At 37.4% G+C, this 12,398-nt stretch overlaps 1 protein-coding gene across 4 annotated transcripts in view; it reads left to right on the top strand.

The window, feature by feature from the left end:
* The window catches only part of GRAMD4 (GRAM domain containing 4), a 79,152-nt gene extending 67,250 nt beyond the window's left edge, over positions 1-11,902 (top strand). For 2 of the 4 annotated variants that reach the window (XM_084306057.1, XM_084306058.1), the window contains exons 14-21: positions 33-187; positions 2,454-2,489; positions 3,297-3,314; positions 3,875-4,022; positions 4,490-4,583; positions 5,680-5,764; positions 7,313-7,381; positions 8,410-11,902. In XM_084306057.1, the coding sequence (XP_084162183.1) occupies positions 33-187; positions 2,454-2,489; positions 3,297-3,314; positions 3,875-4,022; positions 4,490-4,583; positions 5,680-5,764; positions 7,313-7,381; positions 8,410-8,511 (707 nt within the window). In that variant the 3' untranslated portion in view covers positions 8,512-11,902. The remainder of the gene's footprint in view (positions 1-32; positions 188-2,453; positions 2,490-3,296; positions 3,315-3,874; positions 4,023-4,489; positions 4,584-5,679; positions 5,765-7,312; positions 7,382-8,409) is intronic. The other 2 variants (XM_084306059.1, XM_084306060.1) reach the window with 2 other exon arrangements.
* Positions 11,903-12,398: the final 496 nt, after the last annotated feature.

Genomic DNA, 12,398 nt, shown 5'->3' with positions numbered 1-12,398 from the left:
CAACATGCATACTACAGTGACCTTTTTTTCAGGCCTCTATGCCGGAATCAAGTTTTTCCTTATTGATTTCATCTTCAAACGATGCCCCAGACTAAGAGCTAAGTATGATACTCCTTATATCATCTGGACAAGCCTCCCAACAGATCCGCAGCTCAAAGAACGATCTAATGCTACAGTGTCGAGACGGGTAAGGATAATAAGTCATCTTGTCTCTTTGTTCCCAACATCTGAAAATCAGATCCCGATCTCCCTTCCCCCTTTCCCCAGTGACTAGAGCACATTAAAGGGAAGGTTAATTAAACCGTAATGGTCAGTGTTAGTTCTATTTTTATAATTACTTCCAAGATTCACAGAGTTTGCATCTAGAATTTGTTTCTTGTAAGAAATGAATTTATTACCAAAATGTGGATATATTTATACACATACACACAAATAATGCAAATCATAGGAAGCTAAATGCACAAAAATGATGCTGTCCATACTCATATCAATTTCTGTAACATACATTGTGTGATTTTTGTTGTCAAAATTTAGTCTTGTGTAGCTTTTCTCTATTCCCAGATATTTTTTTAGTGGAGATTCAGCTGCTTGTGTGGATTGAAGAACATTTTAAAAAAAAAAAAAAAAAAAAAAAAGAAAGATTGATTGTACGTAGCTTACTGATGGGATAAGTATTGATAGAATTAGTAAAGCAGTTCACATATTTAGGTATTATGCCTTAAGGTTATTCGTATTAGATGACAAGTAAGTGTAGTGGTGACAACTTTTCACCGTGTTGGTACTCATAACAGTAATTTTTTCTTTTGTTAAAGTCTCATAGACTTTATTTTAATCCCATTTTAGTGTTTGCTTAATGCCTCTTATTACAATATGCAATTGCATTCATGGGGTTTCTGAGTTCTTTCATAAACTCCCTGACTATAATGTGAAGCACTTAGCAATAATTCAGCCTGAGAACACATCTGGGGAGCAAAATGGATAAACGCATGAACCCTTGGTTAACCTGTCAAGAAGAAGACAAAATTTCATGTCTGGGGGAAATTTAGCAGTAGGTGGCAAAATGGTAACAGCAGTGTGACTTGAGTATTTGAGAAGGAAGTAGAAGAGAAGGAAAATCTCTGACTGAAAGGGACTCTTTTGTTTGTATTTTCTAAGGGGTGAGAGAGATGAGTGAGTGGTTAGACAGAGCTGTAGGTTCTGTCAGCCGCAGTCAGACTATTTCAGTTGCTTGTAGAAGGTTGACTTAAAACTTTCTTACCATTCTGTTATCATTGCAGGTTATCACTCGCTGTGATGATTGTGTAATTTGTTTTAGGGATGGAAAGGCTCTGAACTGCTGAAGTTGAATCTGTCATCCAGAGACGACAGTAATTGTCCTTCTTGGACCTTCCTTAACAACTTAAGTTTTGACAAGGAGACCAGGGTTTTGAGACTGACTTGACAGGGTTGGCTTTTCTCCCTGGAAAGGACATGCAGGACTGCATTACCTGCTTCAAAATGTCTTTGAAAGCGTTATCTTTTTCTTTGTATCTCTCCTTTTTTCTATTATTATTTTATAAAAGGTAAAAGCCAAATGGGTTTTCCTTTTTTCCTTTTTGACCCCCGTACAAAAGGCAAAGCCTGGAAGCATGCACAGCTTATGTGCATTTGCTTTGGCTTATTATCCTTAAATAGTGTACACGACACTGTAAAATTAGACACCATGCATTACCTGTACCACCCTGACCAAGTGTCCTTTGAGAAAAATCCTGACACCAGTGTCTGATTGGTAAATATTGTACGTCAAAAGCTGAGGACAGGTCAAGTGGAAGCAGCAAGGAATCCTGTTTGCCTGCTTCCAGGTCGTTAGGCAGGCAGGACTCCTCTGGCATTACAAATTCAATGACTTCCAGTTATATTTAAGGCTTATTAATATATTGGATTTGATGCTTTGCTTTTAGGAATGGATCATGGTTTGTCTCTAGCCTGGGTGGTTATAGCTAAATAGTTACTTGTTTTAATGGAAACACTTGCCTGTTTTAGGAAGGACTCAAAGTAAGGGCAGAGCTGTTCACATCTCCAGCCTCAGGATGGGGTATGATACTGAAGCTTAACCACCTTTTTATTTTTTGCCTCTTTTTAATGGTTAGGTAGGAAGCCATGCAGCAGAGGGCAGGAATAATCTTTATTCCAGAGCAAAACACACTATCTCTTTTGTCCTGACCTTCTGTGTGTCTTGGGCCGTGGAGCTTCACCTGGTTACGTGTGTATGGAGCCAAATAACTCGTCCAAGAGAGCCTTCCAAAAATTCATCTGATCTTTACTCCCACACAAAGAATTGGGGAAGCTTTCCTTGGTTCCAGGGGCTTACTCACTGCTAAGGGCAGAGCAGAAGGGCAGTAACTGAAGCAATAGTACAGTTATTGTCAACTATTTTCTTTCAATCTCAACTTTCTTTATTCTTTTCCCTTGAGGCATCGTTGTATTACGGTTACCCTAAAAGCTGGATGGTAAATACCCTCTGTTGTGCATAACTGTTTTGTCAGTCTGATTTTATACTCGGCGATTGCAGTGCACACTTCTCATTTGCTTTGTACTTCTTTTGTTAGAGCTAAATCCTGTGAAGTGTTGAGTGCTGCCAACTTACGCTCAAAAAGTGGCTGAGGCTAGCTACCCTCCAACAGCACTGGGCTGCGCAGGAGAAGGGCTTAGTCCCGAGCTTGCATGTTGTCAGTTTGCCAGTTGTTTAACTGCATGTCTGCAGTAGGACTAAGAACGGGGCTGGTACTGCTTTCATGACAAAAGCCAGCCTTGAGAACTGTGTGCTGTGCTACCAAGGTGAAAAAAGCAAATGGAGGCAAGCTTTCTGAAAGAAACTGCCTTCGGTCCTTCCAGAAACAAGGCCTTTTTTTAGGGCAGTCCCAGAGGTTCAGGAGCCCTGTTTAAAAGTAGATTTTACTGAAGGACTTCAGTATTAAGAACTCCATGCTCCTTTTTTCCTTTTTTTTTTTCTCCTCAAGGATGCTGACAACCATTTCAGTTTTATTTCACGTCTACACTCAAAAGTCAGAGCAACTTCAAAGCAAAGCAAAGATCAATGACTCTAACACAACCTGAATAAATTGAACTGGTGTGCTCTAACCACTGCTAACTCTCATTTTTAATTGCATTCATTGTATGTAGTCTTTTGGTATGTGAGCAAGATCTTGCAGCTTCACTCAGTTCATGTTTTATTCTATGTATTATACTGTTAAATAGACTTCACTTTTTTCTTTTGTCACTGTCACATTTGTGTTGTTTGTTTCTTTTCCTGCTAGCTGTCAGGGCATGAAAAGGTACGGATCGTAGCGTGGAAAACTTCCTTTCAATTTCAGCATTTGTATTCATAATGAGCTTATGCAGTTTGGCGTGCCTTTTTCTTTGTTTGCTCTTTTTTCTTTATAAACTTATTTTGTGCAAAAATATCTTGTGCTTGGCCTGTCTCTTGAAGACAAGCTAAGTACTGATAATATATTAGCTATTACTAGTTCCATTAGGGTAGTAATTTGGAGTTGTGTGCAGTGACTTAGCTGTATCTAATCAGATTACCATTTCTCTACAGTAAAGGGTATTTTTAGGGCAGGAATGTGCAGTGCCATGTGCTTTCATCCCCGCAAAGGGTGCCTGTCAAAGCAGAGCACTTTGAAAGGTTGTCTTCAGATAGCATGTTACAGCCTGTGGTAAAGTAGTAGTAGAATTCAGTAGTCCAAAGTCAACTTCAGTGAAGTTAATGAAAATTCTTGTCTTACAGTCTATTTGTTTGCTTGTTTTTCAAGGTAGAATAGTTAGTCATGTTTTTAAGAGAAAGGCTTCTCTGATAAATCTAAAATTATGTTTATTTTTATTTTTTTTGCAGCTTCAGACAGCAGCATCCAGAAGTTACGTGGGCTCAAATGCCCCAACCGGAATAAACAAAGATGAAGACACGAGTCGCTTCCATACCACTAAGAGGGGCAATTTCCATGAAGTTTTTAACTTGTCAGAAAATGAGCGTCCTTTAGCAGGTATTGCAATGGGAAGGCTACGTTACTGGAATCTGTTCCAAAAAGCTGCGGATAATTTCAAGTTGGATTCAGTGCAATGTACAAATATAAGCCTGTAATTAACAAATGCCTGGTTTCAATTAAGATGAATGGAGGTGATCTCCTTCATTCTTTATCCTTACAATTCTCTGTGAGAATCCACAGCCTGTCATGCTTTTTGTGGTAGTGCAAATGTTAAAGTAAAAATCGTGTATGTGTGGTGTTTTTTTTTCTGATTTATTATTTTTTATTTTTATTATTATTTTTACCAGTGTAAAACAGACATTACAGTGTCTATAAACACCTTGTTTAGGCTTTGCTTTGTAAATACTTCTGATTTGGGGTATGTAAAGTTTCATTTTCAGTGTTTTCTGCTTCTTTATAAAGTAATTGCTAGGGATAATATCTGTTTTTCTCTTTCTTAAAGTAAGATTTATTTTTTTTTTTAGTGTGTGAAAATGGCTGGCGCTGCTGCTTGATTAATAGAGATAGGAAGATGCCTACAGACTACATCAGGAATGGAATTCTTTATGTCACAGAAAAGTGAGTCATTACATTTGACACATTTCTTAGGAGGGAAGTGCAACAGACGTTAAAAAATTGAATCTGAGAGCAGTCCTTTGACAATATTTTGAAACAACACTGCTGATAAGTGGGTATCAAGTGCCTTTTTGTGGTGCTTTAAAACCTCAAGAAAGCACTGTAGGAGAGGGAGAACTAAATCTGGGGTGTGGCAAAGCTTAACAAACATGTTTTTGTCTTGGAAAGGCTTGCATGGGAATGGAGAACAGCTCTATGTAGTTAGTTGTTAGTAGCTGCAGTCCTTGATATGGATATCATACTTACTGTATGTATATTAAAAAAGAAACTAAACACTAATTGTATTTTGAGAGTTGTGATTAATGGTTATTTATCAGATACTCTGGTTCATTTCTTTAAAGCAAACTGAATGTATAGCTTCCTTGAAGCAATGTGCAACAACAGCAAAAAAAAAAAAAAAAAAGAAATTCAAGCCTTGGTTTCAAAACTAGTATTTATGTTTGTTTTTAATTCTTACTTTCTCTTTTCCCCCTCCCCTGTGCTGAAATAAATATCATGACTACTGTTTGGCTCTTGCACTGAAATTCCTTTGGAGTGTAATGAATGGAAGTAAAGCTAATCTGTATGCAATGTCACCTAATGATAGAGGGCGTTTAGAATCTCTAGCATTTAGAAATCTGAGCTTTTGTCTGCATCACAATGATATGTAACTAACACAGTATTTTCCATTAATCTTCTTGGAAAGTAAAATATTTATAAGCCTTCTGAGATCTAGTATTTTAACTCTGTAAGGCTCTACTGTTTTCTTGTATCTTTAAAATACTTATTGGGCTCAGAAATTCAATGCAGTAATCTAAAAATAATATATATTTTTTGTGTATGCATACTGTTTGTTTTGAGTTTCCAAACACATTAGTTTCTAGAATTTACAAATGTTTGTTCTTGGAAGCTGTAACTGAATTGCATGTTGTTTGCCTCTTTTTGTGTAAAGCTGATTTCAACCTGTGAGATTTCAAACTTCAGAAGTGACAGGAAGGATACTGTGAGCTTCGTTTTAGAATACTGTATCAAAATGAGCATTTTCTTTCCTTGTTTTCAGTTACTTGTGTTTTGAAAGCTCCAAATCTGGCTCATCTAAAAGAAATAAGGTTATAAAGCTAACGGATATAACGGATATTCAGAAGGTATGGCTGCTTTGTGTTGCAAGTAGGGGAGAAAGCTGGGTTTCTGTTCAACTAGTTTTGTTTTGGTTTTCTGTGGCGTTTTTTATTGTTTATTTGATGCTGTAAAAAAAATTATTGATTTTTAAAACTAAGACATAATTCTTTGATCAAAGAATATTTTCCAGAACTGTTTGGTTAGCCGGTTAGACTGACCATACGCAAACTCACTATGAGCATAAAAGTTTATGAAATTCTTACACTCTTGATTTATTTTAAAATTAAAGTTGTACCCTTTTTTTGTATTAATTCCTGTATCGACCAGAATTATGTAGGCTTTAAGAAGATTTTTGTTAGCAGTAATTGTGTAATGTTAACTTAAATTTGTGTGTTGATGTGGGTAGATGCACCATCTTAAATGTAGGTGCCTCAGAGGGAAGAGGGATTATTTCAACCATTGGAGTAACATTACTGGATCGGAGCTTTGTCTTGGTGGCATCCCATCACTAAAAGAGGGGAAAAGTGGATGGTCAGAAGCATGGCAAGTAAGGTGTGAGCCTCCTCTGGTTGAGTTTTATCAGCCCGCTGTTACCAGAGGCCTTAGTCCACACCTAGCATCATGCTATATGGAGATATTTGTTAACCTCTCTGTAATTATCTAACACAAGAAGGCCAACACCAGTGCTTTCTACTGCATCCCGTGGCCATGAGTGCAGTCGTTTATATTATGTTGTTCAGAGAAGTAATTTGGTCTGGTGTGTGCTGTTTAGGTACCTCCAGATTTTCAAATGACTTTCTTCCATTTATGTCACATCTATAAATGAGATGACTTGAGCTCAGATTGAACATTCTCATTGGAATTAATAATTCATAGCGATGCATTTTAATCATACTTGAAGCAGCGAGGGCTTGTTGTTTAGTAGCATGCTGCGAATGTTCCTTTGTATCTGTGTAGCTTCTTAATGAAGATGAGACAGAGATCATGCAGCCAAGCATAAAAACATATTGTGCCTTGCTTCATTTGTGGATGGGTAAAAACATGCCACGCTCAGGCTCCTTCCATATTTAGGATATTCTCTAGTTCTGCCAACTGTATTTCATCTTAGCTTTAGAGGTTTTCTTCAAAAAGCCCAGCTGTACATACCCTGTTGGTCTATCAAGTTTTGAAAAGAAGCTTTTTCTGGTCTCTTTCCTGCTTCTTTAAACAGTAGATGAATATTAGTTCCAGGGAAACCTTTAGATAATACACACTTCCACACTTTTTCTTGCCTGTTTATGCATGTATATTTACATGTATGTGCATGTATATGTATAATATATATATTATGTATATATACACACAGAGACATATATGTGGCAGAAAGGGAAGGGGCAGTGTTGGCTGCACAAGCAGTGCTGTGCCCATGGACACCAGGGGCAGAGGGGAGTGCTTGGCCTGCTCATGTTTTTACTGCAGGTCTGTTAGTTGTGGTGGGAGGGTCTGCCATTGATGGGTTGCATCACCTTCTCAACACCTTTTGCAGTTGTTCAGTAGATATGAGCTGTCTTTTGGTCTGTGCTTGGTCTTTTCAGTATAAAGTGCTCTCTGTTCTCCCGGGATCAGGGATGGGTATTGCTGTATCAACACCATCTACACAAAAAGTAAGTAGCTGGCTATATCTTTATGTCTGGTTATATCTATATGGCTGTGTTTGACTTCATGCTCTTTTTGTCAGCTTTCTCTTGGCTAGCACCAGCGAAAAGGCTTTTTTATTTTTTTCTCCACTCATGCTAGTGTTTGGCTCTTCTTTATTTCATTTGTGTGCATATCAGCATGTCTGGTTTCAGACTTTGAATGAATTAAACATTCAGCTTGTTTTACTGCATCTGGACTATTTTACTGCAACGCTTCAGAAAGATTCACTTCTGACTTTCTGCTCCTTTATTTCATTACCTCCTTTGAGAGCGTAGGGGGTGGTCTGCAGTGCAAGCAGTCCAAAGCTCAAAGTTGATGGCTTGACAGTATCTTTGTGTCTGCTGCGTGGCAGGTTTGGGGGTAGAAGGGCCTGACCCTCAGGATTCAGTTTTCCTGTTTTGACCTTATTGTGCTAAAGATTTAAACAGCTCTAAGCCTCAAATACCTTTGGGACAACCGAAGCTTTTCTTAACATGTTACTGTACCTTGTTTTAAACTAACCACTTATAAATAACTTTTCTTTAAGTCATATGAGGGTTGTACCAGGCTTTCTGCTCACTTTTTTAATACTGAGAAGTACTTAATAAAGAGGTTGAAAATGCTAATCTACCTAAATAAATATTTTATGAGCTGAAGCTAAGAGGCACTGATAAAGAGTCTTAGAAACCTTTAACAAAGGCAGAGGTCAATCAGGGAAACTTCATGCACTGAGCGGATGACAGAGTTAAAATATTCTCTATTGCTAGTACTCCGTGCAGATGCACTTTATGCCATGGTTGTTTTAGGAAGAGGCTGGTGAAGTGAAAATATTAGAAACTCTGGCGTGCATCCAAGGATTTAATAGAGAAAAGGATTCTTACTTTATGAATGCACTTTGAATATAGTTCATCTCCTGCTGCTAATGATCTGGCCAAAAGTATACCTGAAAGAAGACTTCTCTTTTCCAAACTGACATGATATTTTTTCTGATTTTTTCCTTTCCCCTGTCATCCAGCCGTTGGTGTTTGGTGCCATGGTACACCGAGATGAAGCTTTTGAGACGATTTTCAACCAGTATGTGAAAATAACGTCTGCATCATCCAACAGTGAGAGCTAGTATCTTATCATAGAAGACTTAAAGGAAACTTTCTTATTTTACAACTTGGTAGTGAAAAAAAATGAACATCCTCATCTATTTTGCAATAATTTTTCTTGTCTGGTGGTTTATATTCTATCTGTTACATAAATCAAGTGTATTTTATATATGCCTTCATGTTTGTTTTTAAGGTTTTTGTAAAAAACAAACAAAAAAACACAAAAAACAAAATGAAACAAGACGGTGAAAGTGCTATCATCACTATTAGCCTTGCACATTAAGCACTTTTAATGTTTATTTACTGACATTAAAAGCTGGGAAGACACTTGGAGAACTGACGAAATAATGGACTGAAACAGGTTGATCCCTTTAACTCCACTGATATCACTAGGGATACATTTGTCCCATTATCTCATTTATTTTTTTCCCCAAGACATGAGAATGACAACTCTAGTAGCCTGAAGTCTGTTTCTTCAGCTCTGAGTTTTTAATTGGGTTCTACATTAAAACTGGTAGCAACACCAAGGAAGTATTATCATCGTAGTATTTCTGTATTTGTAAATGCACTTAAAATAACTCCTCCTTGCTAATTCTTGCATTGCAGAAGGATATTTTACTGGTTGGGTTAGGTTCAGATTTTCCTGCATACAGAGGTTTAAATTGTTTGTACAGTGAATTGGAGGAAAAAGTTTGTAACTATATCTTCCTTTCCAAATGAACCAAAGTAAGAGGAAGGAAGGCAGGCAGATACTTTTTATAAAAGACGGCATCAAAATGTTGTTCCTAAAATGTTAGGCATCGTATATTTGTATTTCTGTAGATACTTGTCACAGAAGGGCTCAACTATTGTACATGTTGTATGTACAAGGTGTTTGTATGTTAATGCATAAAAGACTTGCAGGCTTTTTGTGTTGGGGGAGGCGGGAATAATTAAACTAAACTGAGACATGACTCTTTTAATTTAGCTTTTCTCTTGAGTTCCCTTATAATAACACTATAATATAGCAACTGAAAGCACTATTTCCTTTTCAGAACATAATTTGAGGGGCACTGGAATGTTGCTGTGTTTCCCCGTGCAAAATTAAATTTTAGTTACAATTAAACCCAATGGCCAGGTAAAACAGGAAGGCTGGACTCCTTATCTAAACTCTCTCAGGCCTTTCTAGCAGCAAAGCACATATTTGACCTTCGTCTTTAATACAGAAAGCTTTTATATTGTATACAATAGCACCCTTCTGAGAGGTTTAGAATTATATTTGCATTTTTCTTAAAGCACAGTAGGAGTTACTCTATGCCTTCCCGTTTGTCTTCTCTTTTGCTATGTCCTTTGAGTTGCTAGTGTGGATGTCTCCAGACATCATATGAAGGTCCCCCCAAAAAAGTAATTTTGCAGATGCAGATTCTTACCTAAAAAATGGGACTTTGTTCTATGTTTTGTTTTGTTTTTAATCGGGGATTTTTCTTTCTTTGTGGGGAAAGGGGTAAAATGAATGACAGGCAGGGGAGCCAAGCACCAAAGGGTCTTTAACTCTTAGCACAATTTTTACTTCAAGCCTCTCAACAAATGCAGCAGTACTGAAGAAGGTGGCAGTCAAACTGCGCAAACCTATTTCAGTCTGGCCATGACGAGGTATGATAGAAGAACTTGATGTGAACTTGACATGAAGAAATACTGTTGAACGCTGTGAGTTGGTTGGGTGTTGTAAAGGAAAACACTGACTGCAGTAAAACTCCATTCCCTGAGTGGAACTGTGAGCACGAGCTGGGGAGAATCCACCAGAAGGGGAAGGATGCAATTTTTGAGCTCACTGGGTAGAGCACCTTTATGTGACCAGAAAAAGGGGGGCATTTCTGATACCTCCTTAGGTATGGTGTACATCAGGACCTGAAAGCTTAACATACAAGTGAAGTTGGCTGAGAAATGCATTTTGCCACCATCTAATGTGGGTGTAGCTTGACAGTTTGTGTCTTCTTCACTTTACATATGCAGGTTTTTTGTTTAAAAAAAAAACTTAAAGTTTTTCTTCAAACCCGCTTTGAAGTCAATTAATCTTTTTTTGTAACTGCTGTGTATTACCATTTGACCTTCCTTTCTAGAAGCTTCCATGAATAGTAAGTGTGGCTAATAGGCATTAAAATCGCTTAATGTTATATAAATCTTAACCAGATTCATTCATTTTGTCTTAAGGAAAAATCACTTGAGTGTGTTTCAAGCTGTTGTTTTTTTTCCCGAGGAAACAGAAAACTATATTTTTTACAGAGAGCATGCTCTTTTTCTTATTTTTGTATCATTTTTTCAAGTGTAATTTATATCTTCACTCTGATCATAGCAGCAGTTTCAGTAGGAAATCAGTTGACTGGCACTTACTACTCCCCCCACACGTCCCCCCTCGCTGTTTGACCCTAGCATACAGGGTTGTCCTAGATCCTGGTTCCCAAAGGAGCCGTAGGTCCTGCGCTTGTGGTGCCAGGACAATTAACCACGCCTAGGCTTCAGAGAGGGAGAAAAGAAATAATTATCCTTTTCCCAGCCTGAAATGCCTCATGCACAATATGCTCTTTTTTTTGGTCTGAGCAAGGAAACTAGAAACTTGTTAGGAACTTTAATAATCTAATTTGAAATTAATCCACGCTTTAACAGTGTGAATTTAAAACCGGACTTCTCTTAAAGCAGTAAACCTAGTGCAAACTGCAATGCAACATCTTTTCATTCTAACGTGTAGAAAAAAGACTGGATTTTTTTTAAAGGAATTGTAATATAACTGTCAGACATCTGTGTACATATTTGACAAGTTTCACTTCCATTAGGTTGTCCAGGTTACTGCTATGGAATTGCTCGTGTGTTACCAAACATCAGAGCTGGTAGCAAGTCCCCTCGGTGTGTTTACTCACAAGTGCTCCTCTGCCCGCTCTTCTGCTACATCCTCACGGGCTTGGAGGGGATGGACAGTGAGTAAATATGTACTTGACTTGTACAATTACACTCCAGTTAACCTTAAATTCCACTTGTCCTACCGAGCTTTGCAGTGTAGCCTGCTGTGCTTCATCAGCAGGCTGGGTAGCATCACTTAATGTAAAGTGTTACTTTCTAATAGCAGAAGATGATGTTCTTGTCTTTCTGTTTGCTGTTAATATTTGCAGTTCTGTTGGTGTGTGTGGTTCACTGCTGGATCATTCAGGTGTAATTGGGTTTAGCTTTTTTCAGTCGAATTGCATTGGTTAGTTTGAGTCCCTTTTACAGGAGAAAAAAAAAAGGGAGATGAAAACTGACTGCTTTAATTATTTATTGATGACCATTTAAATTCAAAAGGCAAAAAAAAAATAAAGCTGAAATATGAAATCATGCCTTTCCGTACACTGTAGCTTTTGTGAGGCAAGATTGAGAGAAACAAGCTATTTATAAGTAGCAACACCACACAGGAAGCCAGCAGCAAAACCCTCCTATTGTTCCTGCAGACAAAGAAAAACACGATTTTACCCAATCTTGAAGAGATGAAAGGATGTACTTTTTTTTGGCTACTTAAACTTGTATTAAAAACACTGGTAGTTTTTATTGAATTCTGTACATTTTGGCAGATGTTTAATTTCTACTACTAATCATTGAGATATAATGGATGTTAAAATTTTTATGTCTGAAGTTCGAGTCTATATTTTGAAGTTGTAAATAACTCATTATCAGTGTAACTTTTGTTTGACAAAAGACTTATACTGTACGAAGAATTGAAATAATGAAATAATTTGCCCTGTACATTTTTTAAGAAAATCTTGTTTGTTTAAAAAGTCTTGTATAAATTATAATTTTTATTTAAATAAACATAAAAATGCTTTGTGCTAATACTTTTTACAAACTTTAATGAGTCGTATAGCAAAACTAGACGTGATTTCTTGGAATGAGGTGAGCTGCTTTT

This window comes from Netta rufina (genome assembly GCF_964035555.1).
Source record: "Netta rufina genome assembly, chromosome: 1".
Taxonomy (NCBI): domain Eukaryota; kingdom Metazoa; phylum Chordata; class Aves; order Anseriformes; family Anatidae; genus Netta; species Netta rufina.
This window is presented reverse-complemented; position numbering and strand designations above follow the sequence as displayed.